Here is a 20,346-nt window from a genome sequence, read left to right as displayed (position 1 = left end):
CCCCCACAGAGACCGACAGCGAGCCCGTCAGAAGCACCCTCCGCTTCTGGTAGCTTTTGGCCAGGAAGGCGCAGAAGGGACCCCAGAAGGCTGCGATCAGGTGCTTGGTCCCCATCAGGATGCCCACCCAGGGCGCGGCCAAGCCCAGCTGCCTCAGGTAGAGGGTCAGGAACGGAGTCACGCAGGCGTCCCGGAGCCCGCACGCCAGGTGGAAGAGCCGGGCCACCCCCAGCGCCCTCNGCACCTGCCCTTCCCGCAGCCCCTCCGCCAGTGCGCGAAGGTGGCTGCCGGTGGCCCGAGGGGTGCGCACCAAGCCCGGCCCCGGGTCACCCGCGTACCTGAGTCGGTTCTCTGAGTCGCTGCAGGAGAGGAAAATTGGGGGCCGGTGGGGGGAGCGGGGATGCGATTCACGATAGGACCTACCTGTTACCTCACTGACAAATCCCACCAGCTCCCCAGACTCACGCCCCCCTCCCCTGCTTTGTTTTTCTCCGCAGCACGCATCACCCCCCAGCACACTACGGGTTTCTATTTCGCGTGTGTCTCTCGTTTCTTGTCTGTCTCCGTCAGAGTCAGAACTCCAGGAAAGCAGCTCTTTTACTCCCCAGGACACAGAGCTGTTTCCTCGGATGCCAGCTCCCCCGGCAGGGACACCAGCCCCCAGAGGGCACGGCTGCCGGCTGAGGGCTGTCTTGGAGTCGCCCCCTGCACCCCACGCAGGCTGTGGTCACAGCCCCTGCAAAGGTATGTACGTCTTGGTTAGTTTCAACGGACTCGTAAGGGAGCTCAGTATTCAGTTTGAGGGCACACAGCCCCAGGGGCAGTGAGCTAACACTGGGGCACGAATACAACCAGGTCAACAATCTTAGATCAACAGAAGTGTTTTCATTAATTAGCGATTTCACCGGTGAAATTAGTGGTGTCCAACTGAATATAATTTTGCTGGAGGCTTTTCCTGCCTGGGCAAGCATTTATAAGAATATAGAGAGTCCTTTGCAATGTTGTAGGCTTTACTCCAAGACGGTCCAATGTCCACCTGCTGATTTGGTGAAATTTGCATGCCAGGTTTGCTCAGAGCACCTAATTTGGCTGGGGTGGGGGTGGCGGGGGGTGGCGATTGGCCCACACGTGTCTGAATGTGTAGCAAACTTTGGTCTATGACTTGCTTTCACTGTGAGCTGGTAGACTCTTGCGGGAGGGGCCCAGAGGTCTCACCCAATTCGAACAGCTGGTAAACCCAGCAAATGTTTACTTCAAAGTCCTAGTAACTGTGAATGCCAAAGTTGGTACGAATCAGCTGACATCATGCCAATAGCAGGAAAATAAATGCAGTCGCCTCCAAGTAAACCGGCTCAAATCCGGTGATATCGGTCATTTCTGGTTTAAAACCATGTCAGTCTCAAAGGGGGCGTGTCCCTAATCCCTGTCTCCCTGGGTTCTGCACGGGGCAAATTCAGTGGAAGATCTCGCACCCATCCACTCGTCGGTCTTCACGTGTCCAGAGCTGGCAGGCATCCGCTGTGCTGGTGTCCCCGGGACCCACCTGCCTAGACCCCCAGGCAGCCCCTCTTTCNAATGCTGGGAAGAGGAGTAAAGTGCCTCCCTCTCTCTTGGATCTCCAAACCCGAGAGGGATTCTTCTATGCCCTCCTCCCACTCTCCCCGGGGACCCTGCCCAGGCAAGAGAGATGACCTCGAATCCACACTTTTATGTTTTCTCTGTTACTTTTCTTCCCACCCCACGCCTAGTCCCGGGGTTGAAGAAACTGGTTCTGTGTTGCTGAGTTTCCCTATTTTATGTCTGGATACAAGTTTTAGAACTCGGGGCACCTGGCTGGCTCAGTCGGTTAAGCATGTGACTCTTGATCTGGATTCAGGTCATGATCTCACGGTTTGGTTCGTGAGTTCGAATCCCACGTTGGGGAGTCTGCTTGGGATCTGTCTCTCCCTCTGTCTGTCCCTCCCCTGCTTGCACACATGCGTGCCTCTCTCTCTGTCTCTCTCGATAAATAAACTTGAAAAAAAAGTTTAGAACTCAAAAGCCAAGGGTTTCGATGTTTTTAATATCTGGCTCCCCTAAAACTACTTTGAATTCCCATCTCTGTTTTGGGACAGCGCTGTCAGTGGAAGTGGGGACAGGGGTGGACAGGGGTGGACAGGCAGACAGAACTTAACCAGCCCAAGAGGATTCACTAGGATAGATGAAGTACTGCCCCGGATCTCTGTTAAAATCCAAACGTCACGCAGGGCGCCTGGGTGGCTCAGTCAGTTAAGCATCCGACTTCCGCTCAGGTCATGATCTCGAGGTTTGTGAGTTCGAGCCTCACGTTGGGCTCTGTGCTGACAGCTCAGAGCCCGGAGCCTGCTTGGGATTATGTGTCTCTCTGCTCCTCTCCCACTTGCTCTCTCTCTCAAAAACAAACATTAAAGGGGCACCTGGGTGGCTCAGTCGGTGAAGCGTCCGACTTTGGCTCAGGTCATGATTTCACGGTTCGTGGGTTCGGCCCCACATCGGGCTCCGTGCTGACGGCTGGAGCCTTCTTCAGACTATGTGTCTCCCTCTCCCTCTGACCCTCCCCTACTCACACTGTCTCTCTCTCTCTCTCTCTCAGAAATAAATAAAACATTTTAAAAAATTTAAAAAAAACATTAAAAAACTTAAAACCCAGATGTCGCTGGGTATTAGATAAAAGCAGAAGTACTTTAGTGTGCGTTTATTGGACCCGACAGTTTCCTCTCAACCGCGCAGACACCTGCCTGGGAATGCAGGGCAGGGAGGTGGCTGGAAGGAGGAAAAAGAACAGACTCGAGAGGGAGAAGCTGCACTTGTCTTTGCTTGCTTCCCACCCCCCGCCCCCTCCCCACCAGGCCTCAGGGCCCTGGCCAAATAGCAGCTCTCACTGGGGGGATTTAAGGGCCGAGGGGGCATCTTGCACCGGACAAGAGGGAACTGAAGATCAATGAGGGACACTTGTGCACGGAGCTGGGTCCTGCTTGTGTGTGTGCAGCTTTGCCAGAACCTTCCTCGAGCCTTGATGGGCCCTGCTCCATCACCAGCCACGGCCAAGCCACCGCCCTGTGCTGCGGTCACTCGCTGGCTCCTGCTCCCAGCCAGAGGCCAGCCAGGGCAGCCAGGCCTCGTTCGGGCTGCCGGTGGGGGCGTCCGGAGGCCGGTGGGGTAGTGTATCCGTACTCTTAGGCCGGGGCTCCGGGACTGGCCTTTCCGCTGCCCCTGCGGGCTCACTGGACAATGCCGGAGAACGTGTTGATGGGCATGAGAAGAGGCTTGGGCTTGACTTTGGTCCCTTCCACCTCCTGCCCGTGTGAATCGGGCCGCGATGTCTTGGACTTGTGGGGCCCGGAAGACGGCTCCGGGCAGGGAGAAACCTCGAATCTGTGGGTAGAGAGAGGCCAGCTCAGGAGACTCGTGTCTGGAGTCAAGTCTTCCCCGGGCATTTGGAGGGTAGTCCCCCTATTACAGATTCTACAGAGGAGGCTTCACGGAGAGAGGAGGGAGTCAGGAAAAGGAAAGAGCAGCCTGGACGAGGCGGGGCGCGTACCCCGGGACAGGAGGCGTGCCTGCATGGGTCACTAGGTGTACGCCTTCCTTACCCAAACACACCATCCCAGGGGAACCTGTGTCAGGGGGCCAGTGCCGACCCGGGGTCAGATCAGTGGCCGCGGCCGCGGGCTGAGTGTAGGTAGAGGAATCTCCAGAAACGTTAATATCAGCGGCTGCCCGGAGTCAGCCATTCATTTGTTCTTCCTGGAGTCACAGGAAGTCACGAGGCAGTGGCCGCAGTCCACCCCACCAGGGACACCTGCCCGGCCACAGGGTCTGCTCGGGTGTGCCCCGTGGGACACGCAGGGACGGCGAGGCCCAGCCTTACCTGACCACGTCCTTGAATGTTCGGCGACTGTCTTTGTCCAGCAGCAGTGTCAGGGGCCTGTGGTCCTGGCTCTGGATCTGGACGGTGGCCGTCCGGAAGGTGTTTGTCACCGTCTGCAAACAAGGAGAGCTCGTGTGAGTGTCACCTTGGGGACGGATGGCCTTGCCAACACCCCCTACCCTCTCCGGTGTCTTTGATCGGTGCAGCGCACGGGGTCCCCCGCTCCCTTCCTGCAAGTGTCTTGCAGCAGGGACAGTAATCTGCAGAAACTGTGTCCGGGCTGCCCCAGCCTCTGGGTCTCTTATCATTTCCGCAGTGTTCCCCCCACTCCCAGTCCGTCGTCCTAAATTTCGAACAGCCTGGATCTTGCCAAGTTATCAAGGTACCTGAGACCTCCCTTGTACAGGCGTGTATATTACATGTGCAGTCTGGGCAGGGGGGATATTTCAGGGGTTTTAGGAGTCCTGACTGCTGTCCTCGGACTTGGATTACATACAAAATGATTTCCCTGGGGCGGAGATGGGGGGTCTAGGAAGCGGCCACCTACCCTCATGATGCAGACGAGCCCTGTAACTGTTTGCACCATGGAATTGCCTAGGCGGCCAGGCACAGGTGGAAGGAATCCATTCTCTGCACAGGAAACCTGGGGCAAAGGGCTCCTGCCTTCCACGCGCTAAAGCCCTGTGTGGCTTCTCTAGAACGTACTCAGGGCCTGAGGAAAGCAGCTTGCAGGCAGCTCTCTAACCCCCTGACCCGACGGCTGCCCAGAGGGAGGGGACCTCTCAGGAGAGGATTGGGAGCATCCTGCGTTCCAGGTGGGGCCTTCAGAGGGACTTTCCGGGTGGCTGGCCCACGCTATATGCAGACAGCAGCTCTGGGTGGCTCGCCCCCGCCCCCGACATTCTGGGCTTCTAGAGTTCATCTCGCTCAAGAATTCTCAACCCTGGAAATCTCCTTTCCAAAACATAAAATTAGAGGTTCAAAACTGATGCGGTCTGGGGGCGCCTGGGTGGCTTAGTCGGTTAAGCGTCCGACTTTCGCTTAGGTCATGATCTCGCGGTTCGTGGGTTCGAGCCCCGCGTCGGGCCCTGTGCTGACTGCCAGCTTAGAGCCTGGAGCCTGTTTCAGTCTGTGACTCCCTCTCTCTCTGACCCTCCCCTGCTCACGTTGTCTCTCTCTCTCTCTCCTAGAAATAAATAAAACATTAAAAAAAAAAAAACCTGATGCGGTCTGGACTTGAGCCCAGGCATGGGCATCTTTAATAAACTCCCTATTACAAGCAGGATGGGGGGCCACGGAGCTAACCCAGCTTTTCCAGTGTTAGAGCAGAGGTCCACGCAGCAGCTGAAACTGGCTGGGGGTGGGGGTGGGGGTCAGGCATGTCTGGGCATTTCTGCCAAATGTTTGTCAGAGGAAGGGGCAGGACACTGACCAGGCTGCTAGCTGGACGACCGGAAGCATTGGGGTGTCATCCATGACCTTCCAGAAGTACCTGGGGAGACGGTAGGAGGCTAAACTCCTGTGTGAGCTGGGGGGTGGGGAAAGCCAGACGCATTATGATAGCTTAGGGGACCCCACTTGAACTGACCCCAGCTGGCGAGGGAGAAGACTGAGGTCTGGAGGGATTGACCTCCAGTGACCTTCTGAAGCTTTCACAGTAGTAGGCGTGGGACCCAGCTCCTGGACTCCCGACTCAGTGCTCTTTCTCTGCATCAGGCTGCACTAGGTGTCTCCCAGCAGGATCTGGGCCTCCCTGACCTTGACCTCCAGGTATCCAGTGGCAGTGTCCTGGCCTCCTTCCACCTGCCTGCATTGCAGACAGAGGCCTTCGTTTCCCCTCTGTGGTCTGCGTGCCTACACACACCGGACCCTGCCTGGCTTTGGCCCCGTGAGGACCACAGGGCTGTTGGATTTTACTCTATAGATGCGGCCCCGGAGGTCAACTGAAAGGGCCAGATGCTGAATTTGCAAAGGGTCTCAGTCTCAGCTCGTTAGGGGCTCCCTGCTCTCATGCCCCAAAGCCCCAATTCTACCATTCCTGCCTTATTTCCCACTACTTTCCTCTATCAAACTTCCCACCCAGCCCAATTAGTATCATTGCCGCCCCTTAACCTCACCAATCCAGCCACAACGCCCTGGCCCTGCTGTTCTCCAAGCGGAGAACACCCTCACTCTAGCTCACCACGAAGCCCCCCTACCTCTCGACGTTCGCCATCTATCCAGTTGTGCAGAGCACAGAGCTGCCCCGCCTGGGTTCCAGGAGCAAAGCAAAGCTTCTGGAACTTCCTCCAGCAAGTCAGTGCAGGGGAAAAGGACACACGAAGGGGTGATAAGTTTAGATTTTCGAAAAGCCTACAAGCAGGTTGTTTAAAGAGGTCATCAGAGATGGAACTGTTAGGGGTGTCTGGGTGGCTCAGTCGGTCCAGCGTGGGACTTCTGATTTCCGCTCTGCTCATGACCTCTCAGTTGTGAGTTCAAGCCCCGAGTCAGGGTCTGCACTGACAGCTCAAAGCCTGTCTGGGATTCTCTCTCTCTCTGTTCCTCCCTCGCCTGCTCTCTCTCAAAATAAATAAAATAAACTTAAGAAAAAAAGAAAGGAAAAAACCCTTGCAGGGAACGGACTTGGAAAGAGGAACCAGAGGAGTGTAAATCGGGCCACCTTGCAGCCTCCTTGAGGCTCAGGTACAGAGCTGTCCAATAGGAAGGAGGCTTTCCCTCAGTACCTGTGACCTCTCAGCCAATCAGAGCTCTTCTACAGTAGACCTGCGGGCTCAGGAAAAGCGCGCGCATGCGCGTTAGGGATGAGGTCCTGGAGAGGCGGGATCAGACTGGAGGGCTCAGCAAACGCTGAGAGCACCTGGTGAGGGTCAGACAGCTGGTGCTGAGTGCTGGGGAGGATGGGGAGGACCAGGGTGAGGGTGAGCCCAAGGCACTCACAGTCCATATCACTGTACAGAGATCATGACCCCAGGGCTGTGTGGGAGCACAGAGAGGGGCACCTCGCTTACCCAGGAGTGGGGGGTGATGGTGAGCGTCAGGGAGGGCCTCCCAGGGGAGAGGACACCTGAGTTTCCTTTTGAAGGAGAAATACGAGCTACGGAAAGAAGATGGAGAAGAGAAAGGTAGGAACAGGTTTCAGATCACGGACAGCGCATGAGCAGGACACGGAGGTGGGTCTGCGGGAACACGTTTGCACACGGTGTGCGGTAAAGGGCCCGGGGATTCAGGCCGGCGTTGCGCATGGAGCCGAAGGGGACCCATGCTACGCAACACTGAAGTTTCCTGTCTTTAGCCATGGAGCATGGGAAATGACAGAAGCGTTTTAAGCATTGACAGGTCCAAGTTTTATTTTTTTTTAATCTCAAGTTTATTTATTTATCTTGAGAGAGAGCATGAGTAGGGGAGAGGCAGAGAGAGGGAAAGAGAGAATCCCAAGCAGGCTCCGTGCTGTCAGCGCAGAGCCGGACTCAGGGCTTGAACTCACAACCATGAGATGATGGTCAAGGCTAAAATCAAGAGTTGGTCGCTTAACCAATTGAGCCACCCAGGTGCCCCTATTTTAGAAATATCGCTCGGGCAGAGGTGTGGAGGGTGCTTTGTGGGACCTAAGGAGCTTTGTGGGGGTATCAGCTAGGAGGCTACTGCGTTTGTCCAGGAAAAAGGGGATCGTTCAGGTCTGGAGCAAGGGTGTCCAACCTGTCCTGATGTGCCTGGGACTGTCCGGGATTTAGCACAGAAGGCCCTGCTCCCCCGGAGGCAGTCCTTAGTCCTGGGCACATTCGGGCGGTTAGTCAACCTCAGTGGCTCCAAAGAAGGGGGAATGAGGGGCAAGGAAAAAGTTTGGAGAAGTGTTGAGAGAGAAAACCAGCGGCACACAGGAAAGTGAGGAAGAGGAGGCATCTGAGGGGACCCCCAGAATTCTGGCAGAGGTGACCGATTAATGACGGTACCATTAAATGAGAGGCCAGACACAGCAGGGAGGGGATGAAACAAAAATCATTCTTAGCACCCACACAGCCCTTTCTTGGCCACACACTCTTCTGAGAGCTTTACCTGTGACAATCATTCCATCCCCACAACAACTGGCTAAGGTCAATACTGTTATTATCATCACCGTTTACAGACGGTGAGAATCAGACCTAGGCAGCTGATTAACTTGCCTGAAGTCACAGAGCTGGTAAATAGCAGAGCCAAGCTCCACATGAGGCAGTCTCAGTCTGGTCCTGGAGAGCCCTTACTACTTGAAAGGCCTGGCTTTGGTCTTGGATGCCTTGCATTTGGGGTGTTGTGGACATCCAGTTCATTCTGAGTTGAATGTACAGTCGGAAACTCAAGGGGTGAGCATCAGCACCAGAGATACAGATTTGGGTGCCCTTAACACACTGGACTCAAACCACCCATGTGGGGTAGCCAGTCCAGGGAACGAGAAAGAAGTGGGCCATAGATGGAAGCTGAGAACGGTAGCTATTTAAAGAACTGGCGTAGGAAAAAAGAGCCCGGGGAGCGAGGCCAGCAAGTCACAGTCAGATATGTACAACTTTGAGAAAGTGGCATCTTCAAATTCCCAGATTTAGAGAATTTAAAGACTCAGAGAACAAGGCGTCAGCTCTGGTGGTGGAACTCCTTAAAAATTGATCAAAGCGGGGCGACTAGATGGCTCTGTAGGTTGAGCGTCCGACTCTTGGTTTTGGCTCAGGTCGTGATCTCAATGGTTTGTGGGTTCGAGCCCCAGCATTGGGCTCTGCACGGATATGTGGAGCCTGCTTAGAATTCTCTCTCTCTGCCTCTCTCCTGCTCATGCTCTCAATGAATGAATGAATGAATGATTTAAAAATTGATCAAAGGAATAAAAACCTAGAAGAATGGTCTATGACAATGTTGGAAGCCAGCTTTATTAGCATATCGACATATAAGTGGGACTTTATTTATTTATTTTTTTTTTAGTTTTTTAAATTTATTTCTAGGAGAGAGAGAGAGAGACAGTGTGAGCAGGGGAGGGTCAGAGAGAGAGGGAGTCACAGACGGAAACAGGCTCCAGGCTCTGAGCTGGCAGTCAGCACAGAGCCCGACGCGGGGCTCGAACCCACGAACCGCGAGATCATGACCTAAGCGAAAGTCGGACACTTAACCGACTAAGCCACCCAGGCGCCCCAAGTGGGACTTTAAATATGTATTTTTTTCAATGTAAAGGTAACCATGATAGAAAAACTAGCACATGTACTTTCCAGATTGTCAGAGGCGGAAAATAAGCTAACAAAGCTTAAGTCCCCCCCCCTCAAAAAACACCAGCAAAAGCATTACAAAAGTCAAAAAGCATGACATAAAACAGCAGAATAAGATCAAATAGTGCATAAAGTTAGTGTCGATGGGTTAATCTCTCATTTGTTAAAAAAACCACGGACTTTCAGACTGAGTCAGAACAAAATCCAACTGTATGCTATTTACAAGAGGCATATCTAAAATACAATAAAAATGTTTTAAGTTTTTTTAATGTATTTATTTCTGAGAGAGAGAGAGAAAGAGAGAGAGAGAGAGAGCCATGGAGGGTCAGAGAGAGAGGGAGCCCAAAGCAGGCTCCAGGCTCTGAGCTGTCAGCACAGAGCCCGATGCGGGGCTCAAACCCACGAACCAGTGAGATCATGACCTGAGCCAAAGTCGGATGCTTAACTGACTGAGTCACCCAGGTGCCCCAGAAATGTTTTAAAAATAAAGGGACAGGGTGCCTGGGTGGCTCAGTTATTTCACTCTCTAATTCTAGCTGAGCACCTAATAATAGCTATTTATCTAACAGATAATAAGATTGTGTATCTAACTATCTAAATCCAAAATAGGGATAAAAAAAGATATATATGCAGATAGTAAATTATAAAAATGAGCTCTCTGTTAGCTCCCTGGTCTTCTGGAAGAAAGAAAAGTCCAGTGACATGGATGACGACGTCATTGAGCACACGAGTCAGAGACCAGCCGGTGTTTTGTGTCTGACACAGAGGCTCTCCATACTTTGATGGCATCTAGCTATCAACTACATAAAGATATATGGGAAACAGGCTAGGTGTTTGAACGTCAAAATAGTAAGTCATTCCTCTCTAGAAAATGCGACCAGAAGTAGATTTACTTCTTTGTGCTTTTTTTTGCGAGACAGAATCCCAAGCAGGCTCTGTACTGTCAGCGCAGAGCCCGACACAGAGCTCGAACCCACAAACCGTGAGATCATGACTTGAACCGAAGTCAGACGCTTAACCGACTGAGCCGCCCAGGCGCTCCTACAACATTATTTTTTAAAGGGGAAGACAAACATCGAGGACCAGAAAGACAGCTTTGGTCTTAGTGACACGGAGGTGACTTTGCTACAGTGTGGAGGGCGGTACGCAGCTGGTAGCGGGAAGGAGAGACTTGGGGAGAGACTGAGAACTCCTTTCGGGGTACATCACAAGAAGCTTGACTGGGACGGAAGGAGCGCAGTGGGAGCCAGAGAGGTAGCAGGTCATGGTAGAGATTTTCTTTCAAGGATGGAAAAGACCTGATCACGTCTCCAAGCTACGAAGGAGGAGCAGCACAGAAGGTCCACGCTGGAGGAGAGGGAGGAAGTGAACTAGACGAAAAAGAGCCCAGAAGACATGCAAGAGAAGGGGGTTGAGGTACGAGGTCAGGTGTTTGCTCCCCTGGACGCAGGATTTATTCCAGAAGCACTGAGAATACAGACTGAGTAGGTGACTCGATGGAGAGTGAGTGTCTGCCTGAGCGGTGGTGGAGGGGAGTGGAGGGTGGCTGAGAACAGGGCTCAGGTGTAATCATGGGATCCACAGCCCAGCTGAGTGGGGAAGGGAAGTCCAGAGAGGCCAGGAGATGGGGGGGAAATGGGTGGGTCCCGGGTCTGTATCAATAAGGGAGTCGAAATCAACCAGTATCAATAAGGGCAAAGGGCAGCGGTGAGGCGAGGAGTTGGAGGAGCTTGCTCGATTTGGTTCAAGGTCGGGCTGTTGTTGTTTAGGAGTCTGGCTGCTGGGTAGTGCTGGGGGTGCCAGACTTGGGCATGGCCTGGGTCCCCCAAGAGCCAGCAGGTGGAGGGCCTTGACTCTTCTCAGGGCCTTAGTGCTCCCCACTTCACAGACCAGGGGAGAGTGGATTCTCTCCGAGAGGAAGACCCACTCCAACAGCAAGCCTTCAGAAGCCAGTTCTGCTTCTTTGAATACCCCGGCCCGGGCCACCTTCCTTGTTCGAGGGTCCCATTCCGCCCAGTACTTACGGAGAAGGATCTTCCGGCCAAGTTGGAGGACTTGATGACCTCCGTCACGCTGACGTTCAGGCACGTGTGGTCTGTAACGGGAGCAGCAGATGGCGGGGCGTGGGTGGGCCCAGAACCTGGGAGGAACAAGATGGGAAGCGGGTGGCTGTAAAGCGCCCCCCACTTCCTGCCTGCCCCTTGGTCCCAAACATGTTTCAGTTCCTTCCTGAACATCCATCCTGAACACCCTGCAACATTTCTGTGCCCTCAGGCATGGCAGCCACCATCAGCCCCGTGCCTTTCTGCACCTCCCCCTGCGCCCCTCTTCTATGGAAAACAGTGCTGTGGACCCTCCCCAAAGCCCCCGGGCATGCTATCCACTGGGGGGGGGCACAAGTTAGCATGGCGGTGGGCAGGTGGGGGGAGTCTGGTGAAGGAAATACAATTTAACAATTAGAGCGAACATGGTAGTTTACTAGACGCACATGAATTAGGACTTTATCTTCACTTTAGAAATGAAAGAATAAGTAGAGAGGTCACAAGTAACTGGCCCAAGGTCACACAGATGGTAGACAAAGCTGGACCTTGCCTGACCCAGAATCTGTGCTCTTGACCCACCATGACCATCACTTGGCTAAGAGCTAGCCCTGAAGTCACAAGTCTCCCTCGAGGTGTTAAGGATGCAGAAGTGGGGGCGCCTGGGGGGCTCAGTCGGTTGAGCGTCTGACTTCGGCTCAGGTCATGATCTCGCAGTTCGTGGGTTCGAGCCCCGTGTCGGGCTCTGTGCTGACAGCTTGGAGCCTGGAGCCTGCTTCAGATTCTGTGTCTCCCTCCCTCTCTCTCTGCCCCTCCCCACCTCTCAAAACTAAATTAAACTTAAAAAAAAAAGATGCATAAATAAAGGAGGTCTTGCTATGTCCCCTAGTTCCTTTGCCTAGAAGCCTGCACTGGACAGCCTGGGTGTGACTCCCGGCTCTGACCCTTCCTCATGGACGTGACCTGGCCTTCAGTTGCATCTCTAGTAAAAAGTTCCTGGTACTAATAATGCCGATCTCACAGTGTTAGGAGAGCCGATCTCTGTCTGACACAGAACACGCTGGCCTCTGACCCATGTGCTCAATGACGTCGTCATCCATGTCACTGGACTTTTCTTTCTTCCAGAAGACCAGGGAGCTAACAGAGAGCTCGTTTTTATAATTTACTGCCTGCATGTAAGTTGGTATCGTCTATTATCCCTATTTTAGATTTGGATTGTTAGATACAGGATCTTATTATCTATTCGATAGATAGCTATTATCAGGGGATTAGCTAGAATTAGAGAGTTTGGACCAGGGGTGCCTTTTGTGAATGGGGAATATCTGCCCCTTGGTGGAGTGACATTTGAAATAAAACGTCTCCAGGCCCAACAAAGGCAGGAAGGCAGCAGGGGCCCCTCCCCCTCCAGCTGCAAGGCGGACCCGAGGCCAGTGCTGCCCCCTGTTCCCCAATGGTGAAGAGACCACACCGCACCTGGCACGTTCCACGACCTCTGCGTGGGAGGCCCCATTCCTCTGGGCCACCTGGTCTACCGGGACTCACCCCTTTTTCCTTCTCCCCCCACCGCTCCCCCTTCAGTGCCTTCTCTCTCCCCCTGCTTTCCCCAGGTCCTTACCTTCAGTGTCACTGGCTGCGAGGGCCTTCAGGACCAGCCCAGTGGCCCGCAGGGAAACGGTGACCTCTTGGGCCCGGTGGCTGAGCAGGGCCTGGGGGGGTGGGGGGCGGTGCAGGAACCGAGGGGGTGCTCAGAGCGACGCTGTCCGCCTGGGCACCCTTCCCTTCCCGCCCCTGCCCTGACTGCGATTCTTGTCTGCGTCACTAAAGCCCAAGGCGGGGCTGGCGGAGAGGGGCTGAGAGCACTCGGCCCCGGGGAGCACGGAGAGCACGTTCAGCCTCCCAGACCCAAAGGAACACATCTCCGATGGCATCAGTTCAAGCACCTGGTCGGCTGGCTCGGGAGGAAGGCATCCTGGAGCAACGGGACAGCCCCCTGTGCCCCCCTGGCTGCCAGCGAGGCGGATTGCAATCCGTCCATCCCTGCGTCTCCAAGGGCCGGGAAAGTCTGGGGCAGGAGACTCTGGCTCTGTCCGCTCCCCACCGGCGCGTCCCTGAAGCCGGCTTCCCGGCCACTCACCTTCTGGTAGCAAATGTTGAGCTCGGCCCCTGGGCCCTCGGCTCCGCCCCTCCTCCTGGGTGAACAGCCATCTGAGGGAGGAGGAGGGGAGAGGCTGAATCAGGTGGGAGGCTCCGCCCCTCCTGCCTCACCCGAGCTCAGGCCAAGCTGAGCTGTTGAATTTTGACAGCATCTTTCTCTCCTTGGATGGAAAGGAAGCATCTCGGTGGCTCCAGTCCAGGGAAGCTTGGAGGAGCCAAGGGCACCCCGGTATTCAGTGGAGGTGGAACAGGGGGGCCACTAGGCTGGAGGACGTTCTGGAAACGTCTTGGCCTAAGATGCATCAGTGAGCTCTGCGAAGGGGGGCTCGGATCCTCACCTTTGGGGGCTTTGGGGTCTTGAATCTTCACGTTGAGCTCGGTGAGAAAAATGTCCTCTGCAGGGTGTTGGCTCAGGTCCCTGAAGATCTGGAGGGAGGAGGGGGAAGAGGGAGGAGGCCAGCCCTGTCACAGGCAGCTCGCCCTCTGTCCCCCAGAGCTCGAGGGTGTGGACGGTCGGAGAGCTTCTGGAAGGAAGCAGGACCCGGGCCCCCACCATCCTGCTACCGCTAGATTCTGAACTGCAGCCAGTGATTTCCTGGACCTGCCTGCCCACGTGTGCAGCAAGGTAATATGTTTACAAATAGGGGAAGACGCTCGTGGTGAACCCCAGGCTACCTGTAACCACGAGGGTCTAATGCGGAAGGAACGGCGCATGCGCAATTCACACAGGGGCTGGGCCGTGGGAAAAAATCTCTTGAGGACACCCTGGAGGGCCAGGGAGAGGGACCCGATTCCTGACTTGCATGGCGAGGCCAGCCAGNGGGAGGAGGAGCTGTGCCAGAAATCTAGGGCTGGAGGGGCCTCTCTGTGACCCCGATGGGTCAAGACAGAAAAGCAGACCCTGCCACAGTCACAAACACAGGAAAAAAGGGGAAGGTGTGCAGTCCCCATCCCCCTCCCTTCCTATCTGGACACTTTTCACAATCAAAGGATTACTCAGAATTAAGAATGACCCAGGGACGCCCGGACCCAGGGACGGCCGGGTGGCTCAGTCGCTTAAGCAAGCGTCCAACTTCAGCTCAGGTCATGATCTCACAGTTCATGAGTTCGAGCCCCACGTCGGGCTCTGTGCTGACAGCTCAGAGCCTGGAGCCTGTTTCAGATCCTGTGTCTCCCTCTCTCTCTGCCCCTCCCCCCTTGCGCTCTGTCTCTCTGTCTCTCTCAAAAACAAACCATTAAAAAAAAAAAGAACCACACAGATGTCCAATCACAGAATCACTCCCTCCCGACCTCTCTCCCAAATCACCTGACTCGAGCCCAAAGCCACATTATAAGTTCCTTCTAACAGCCTCTGCCCATGGTTGTCCACGCTGTGCACTGCTCCACACTGCCGGCCCCGCCAGAGCCAGCAAACCCCGGTCTGCTCTGGGCAGCGACGGACGCCTAACTTTTCTCTTTAAGTTACTTGCGTGGCTGAGATGTTATTCCCTTTCTCAGCTTGAGAGGTTCTCCTGTTGGTCTGACTTGGGTTGTTTTGTTTTGCCCTTTGGAAAACCAAAGACAGGAGCTAACTGCCCCATTTAGGTCAAAAAGCAGGAAGGAAGGTCATAAAGAAAATATCCACCACGCGGATGCAGAGTGAGGGATGAGAATTTCAGAACGAGACAGGAAGCGGCAGAGGCGGCCTCCCGCAATCGCAGGCTGAGGGGGGACGTCCCAGAGGAGGCAGGGGACAGACCGGAAGGGCATGCATGAGGGGTTTTGCCTGAACTTGGGGGGGGGGGCTCCGTATCTGCTGGTGAGCTGTGGACGCATGCGTAGGCACAGACAGCAGGCTGGGGGACGCCTAAGGGTCTCTCCAATTTGCCCCCAGGGGACTGGGTGGCCAAGTCACTTGCTGAGAGTGAGGACTGGGGAAATCAGGGAAGGCGGGAACAGCCATTGCTCAGGGAAAGGGACAGGCTGGCCGCTGCGGGTGCCTTCACATCCGGCCAGAGGGCTTCAGACTGGTTTTGAGCAGGTGCCCGGGAGCCCGGAGCTCAGCAGGAGCTGAGGCGCACTGGAGCGCCGCCCTGGGCTCGGGTTTTGCCGGGAGGGGAGGCATCGAGCGAGCGAGGACACAGGGGCTGCTGGATGTGGTAAGATGGAGGGACAGCTTCTCTGAGGGGGCAGGTGCTGGGGGAGAAGGTGAGGGGGGCTTGCAGGGACAGGAGTGTGTGATCAGACTGGACAGCGAGCCTTTAGGAGTTCCGAGATAGAGCGATTCCTGGGGGGAACTTTCTCAGCAGCCCTATCCCCCAGCCCTCCCCGGGGTCAAGGCCTAGAGCGTCTTTCGACAGGAAGAAGATGTGCTCCTGCTCACACTGGGTGTCTGTGAAGTTAATAATCGCCCGATTCGTCCGAGGACTGGGAAGACACGGTGAGCAATCAGCAGTGCCTGGGCGGGTCTGTGATTTGTGCCCGGCTAAGCCGCACCTCCCCCGAGCCAGAGTGTTCCTGCAGTGGGGTCCTGGGCCCCCCGCGCGCCCCCAGGGAAGCCATTCTTACCTTGACGGTGTAGATCTGGAAGTAGATGGGTTGGGTGCCCATGCGAAGGTAGTAGGTGATGACATCCAGGATGAAGGGGTCCACGGTCCGGGATGTGTCCAGGGAGAGGGGCTGGGAGGGGGGCAGAGAAGGTGTTCAGCCACCATCGTCTGGGCTGCTGTGGGAGGTGCTGCTTTGGGGACAGAGAAACTCCAAGGCTCCCATGTACCCTCCGTGAGGGACTAACCCAGCTGGTCCCTCAAAGCCTCCCAGGCCTTGCTTACCGCCTGATGTCTACTCCCCAGGCAAATATACCTGTGCAGGGTCCCCGCCCCCATTTCTGCCTGTCTGTCTGTCTATCTTCTATCATCTATCTTCTATCTATCTTCTATCATCTATCTATCATCCATCTACTATCATCTATCTATCTATCTATCTATCTATCTATCTACCATCTATCTTCTCTCTTCTATCATCTATCATCCATCTACTATCATCTATCTATCTATCACCTATCTTCTATCATCTATCTATCTATCTATGTATCTATCTATCATCTATCTATCTATCATCTATCATCTATCTATCATCTATCTATCTATCATCTATCTACTATCATCTACCTATCTATCTAATCTATCTTTTATCATCTATCTATCTAACTTCTATCATCTATCTATCTATCTATCTATCTACCATCTATCTTCTCTCTTCTATCATCTATCATCCATCTACTATCATCTATCTATCTATCTATCATCTATCTATCATCTATCAATCTATCTATCTATCTATCATCTATCTATCTATCTATCTATCTATCTTCTATCATCTATCTATCATCTCTCTCTCTCTCACTGTTTCCAGTGTCTGCATGTGGAAACCGCGTTTGGAGTAAGTGTGGGGGCCATACAAACTGCTAATTGTTAGGGCAAAGCCAGCAGGGGACCCCGAATTCCGCATGTGTCCTGACACGGGGAACAAAAGCTACCAACAAACGAGCAGAAATGAGGAGTCAGATGCTCCTCCCCTAACAGCCTCCAAGTGTTCTTATTTATTAAAAATTTTTAATGTTTAGTTATTTTTGAGAGAGAGAGAAAGCATAAGTGGAGGAGGGTAGAGAGAGAGGGAGACACAGAATCTGAAGCAGCCTCCAGGTTCCGGTCGTCAGCACAGAGCCCCACGTGGGGCTTGAACGCATGAGCTGCGAGATCATGACGTGAGCCGAAGTCGGATGCTTAACCCACTGAGCCACCCAGGCACCCCAAGTTTTCTTGTTTTGAGAGAGATAGAGTGAGCATGAGCAGGGCAGGGGCAGAGAGAAAGAGTGAGAGAGAGAGAGACAGAATCCCAAGCAGTCTCCGCACTGTCAGCACAGAGCCCAATGCGGGGCTCGAACTCATGAACTGTGTGTGAGATTGTGACCTGAGCTGAAATCAAGTGTTGGATGCTCAACTGACTGCACCACCCAGTCGCCCCTGATAACCTCCAAGTTTTGAGGAAAAGGTATTTCAATACTTGGCTAACTGTGTTCTGTGTATGTGCAAAGACACTTTTCGGGTAAGCGATAATTCAGAAAACAGGCCTCCCCAACATTCTTATTAGAAGGTATAAGAAACAACTCCAATCAATCAGGCCATAAAATGACATGAAGATCTCAGCAAAGTGTCAACTTAGAAAATAAGATACCCAGGGCCGCCTGGGTGGCTCAGTCGGTTTAAGCGTCCGACTTCGGCTCAGGTCATGATCTCACAGTTTGTGGGTTTGAGCCCAGTGTCGGGCTCTGTGCTAACAGCTCAGAGCCTGGAGCCTGCTTCAGATTCTGTGTCTCCCTCTCTCTCTGCCCCTCCCCTGCTTTTGTGCACTCTCTCTCTCAAAGATAAATAAACATTAAAAAGAATGTAAAGAAAATAAGATGTAAATGTAATGTAAATGTAAATGTAAAATGTAAAATGTAAAATCAATAGACTCCTTTATACAGCAGCAACTGCTACTGAAATAGAAGAGGAAATAGACACCACCCACAACAAGAAAAAACCATCAAACATGAGATATAGCAAGACTCACGTGCTAAAAGTGGACAGCTATCCTGAGGGCTATACAAGAAGACTTTCATAAATAAAGATAAATCCCGGGCTCCCAGAGGGAGTAACTTCACATGCTACAGAGGCTAACTTTCCTCCACATTTCAATCAAAAGCCCAAGGCAGGAGGGGGTGGATTAAAAAAAAAAAATCCATGACAAAATTCTAATATTTATCTGGAAACAAACATCGTCTGAAAAGTTTTCCAGAAGAAAAGTAACGAGGTAGGTTTATTCTGCCCGCAATTAAAATAGGCAAGTACTAATGTGTCCGGAAGTGAGTGGATCAATGAGAAAGAATAAGTGTCCAGAAATAAACTCAAGCATCTGTAAAAATTTAGTAAATGATCAGAGTGGCATTTCATGGGGCAGGATGGCTTATGCAATAAATAGCTTTAGGATAACTGGCTAAACATTTGGAAAAAAGAAATGTGCATGCTTCACACCAGTGAAATCAATCACAGGCAGGTTAATTTAAATGTAAAAACTGAGACATTAAAAAAAAGGCTACAGTAAATTCTCAGTGAATATTTAATCTTGGATGTAATTTAATCAGCAGAGGAGAACTTTCAAAGCAGGACTCCAGAGGCGGGTGTCACATATATCTGTGTATGACATAAAAATATTAAACTTCAGGGGGCGCCCGCGTGGCTCAGTCTGTTGAGTGTCCAACTCTTGGTTTTTGCTCACGTCCTGATCTCACAGTTTGTGGGTTCAAGCCCCATATCGGGCTCTGTGCTTTCAGTGCAGAGGCTGCTTGGGATTCTGCTTCTCCTTCTCTCTCTACCTGTCTCCTCTCTCTCTCTCTCCAAATAAATAAATAAGTATTGAAAAATATATCAAACTTCTGTAAGGCAAAAAACACTGCTGATGAAATTCACAGGCAAATAACAGAGTGGAAAAAAAATGTCGCCAGTACCTGACGTCTAAAAGGTTAAGATTCTCTTAATAGTAGGGGTGCCTGCCTGGCTCTCTCAGTGGGTAGAGCCTGCGACCCTTAATCTCAGAGTTGTGAGTTCAGGCCCCATGCTGGGGGTAGCGTTTACTTGAAAAAAGAAAAAAAGAATCTCATAATATATGAAGATCTTTTCAAGTCAGTAGAAGATGAACTCACTCGCCATCCACCTGGAATCAAGCTGTCTGGTTACCGGTGGTACTTTGGGCAAGTTCCCTAATCTTTGCCTCAGTAGTTTGGTCTGTAAAATGGGGAGATGGCTATATTGGCATCTGCCAACAAGAGTGCCTACTTGGTAGGGCTGTTGAGTGTGAGTGCCCTTAAACAGCACCGGGCACCTGTAAATGCTCAGGAAACACGGGCTGTTAAGTGTCCCACCCAAAGCAGGTGCCTGGGAGAATTTTGACCACCAGCTCCCATGTTTCCTTCCAGCCTCATCCCACTCCGGAGGGCCCTGGGGTTGGCTCTTGAGGTCAAGGGTCAAGGGTCACATCTGAAATCCACCCCCTCCCGCCCTCGCTGCCCCCCCCTACCATCTCTGCCAGCTTGTGGATGGCCGGGCACAGCGTATTGACGGTGCTCTCATACCACGGGTCTGCGCGGCCCAGGAACGTGGCCAGCTCTCTGAGCTCCGAATGTTTGCATGATGATGCCAGTTTCTGGGGACAAGGGCATGGGGCAGACCCATCAGGCCCGGTCTCTGGCCAGAGGCTCCCCTAGGCCCACCGGCCTGGGGATTATGCTCCAATCACTGAACCTCTCGGGGCCTCGGTTTCTCTGCCATGTGAAGCCCATTAGACCTTATACCTCAGACGAGGCTGGGACAGCCTTCACAGAGGACCACGTGCCGGGGACATTGAACAATGACCCTCAGCCTTAGAAATGGGGAGACAAGTACTGCTTTGGATTCAGTGCTCCCCGGTAAGCAGGCAGAGGGGGCGATCCAAACGCAAAGCTGCAAAGGTGAGTCTCTCCACCCCCAATAGATCAATGGGCTCCCACTGTCTGCAACTTCTTTTCATGCGATCCCAGGAAGCATGCTGTGTGTGTGTGTCCCAGTTTGAGGAGAGGCTCACAATACATTCCATCAGGAAAGCACAACAAAATTCAGCACTGGGCTGAGGGGACATTCAGCCTCCCGGGCCTGTGTCTGTAGCTTTTGGGACAGAAACCCAGAAGGGCTCTCCCAGCCCCGCATCCTAAGGAAGGATGATCCTAGCCCCTGGGGCCAGGGATGTGGCTANTCTGGCAGTGAGGCAGAACTTCTGGGTCTCCCGTTTCCTGGCAAAGGGGGCAGCAGAACACGGGGTGAGGGCAGGCCTTTGGGCTTCAAACAGTTCCACATACTGGTTGTGCTGTGTATTATCTCTCTGGCCTTTGAGAAATCTACTGAATCTCTGAGCCTGTTTTCTCACCTGTAGAATGGGTGCAGTAGTGGCGATGAGGAGGGCTGGGCTCATGAGAACGTAAAATGCTGAG

General features: G+C 53.1%; 2 protein-coding genes across 2 annotated transcripts in view; both read right to left on the bottom strand.

The window, feature by feature from the left end:
• MFSD6L (major facilitator superfamily domain containing 6 like) overlaps nt 1–1,304 on the bottom strand; it is a 3,006-nt gene extending 1,702 nt beyond the window's left edge. The window contains exons 1-2 of the mRNA XM_077746729.1: nt 1,291–1,304; nt 1–359 (exon numbers count right to left, since the gene is read on the bottom strand). The exon at nt 1–359 is cut by the window's left edge and continues 1,702 nt beyond it. Of these exons, the coding sequence (XP_077602855.1) occupies nt 1–359; nt 1,291–1,304 (373 nt within the window). The remainder of the gene's footprint in view (nt 360–1,290) is intronic.
• A 1,402-nt stretch (nt 1,305–2,706) lies between these two features.
• Nucleotides 2,707–20,346, bottom strand: part of PIK3R6 (phosphoinositide-3-kinase regulatory subunit 6) — a 26,511-nt gene continuing 8,871 nt past the window's right edge. Inside the window, exons 10-18 of the mRNA XM_077746728.1 lie at nt 20,109–20,148; nt 19,401–19,565; nt 15,852–15,962; nt 13,643–13,730; nt 13,285–13,355; nt 12,766–12,856; nt 11,136–11,251; nt 3,890–4,002; nt 2,707–3,393 (exon numbers count right to left, since the gene is read on the bottom strand). Coding sequence (XP_077602854.1) covers nt 3,240–3,393; nt 3,890–4,002; nt 11,136–11,251; nt 12,766–12,856; nt 13,285–13,355; nt 13,643–13,730; nt 15,852–15,962; nt 19,401–19,565; nt 20,109–20,148 — 949 coding nt within the window. The 3' untranslated portion in view covers nt 2,707–3,239. The remainder of the gene's footprint in view (nt 3,394–3,889; nt 4,003–11,135; nt 11,252–12,765; nt 12,857–13,284; nt 13,356–13,642; nt 13,731–15,851; nt 15,963–19,400; nt 19,566–20,108; nt 20,149–20,346) is intronic.

This window comes from Crocuta crocuta, unplaced genomic scaffold (assembly GCF_008692635.1).
Source record: "Crocuta crocuta isolate KB4526 unplaced genomic scaffold, BGI_CrCroc_1.0 scaffold139, whole genome shotgun sequence".
NCBI classification, from domain to species: Eukaryota; Metazoa; Chordata; class Mammalia; order Carnivora; family Hyaenidae; genus Crocuta; species Crocuta crocuta.
This window is presented reverse-complemented; position numbering and strand designations above follow the sequence as displayed.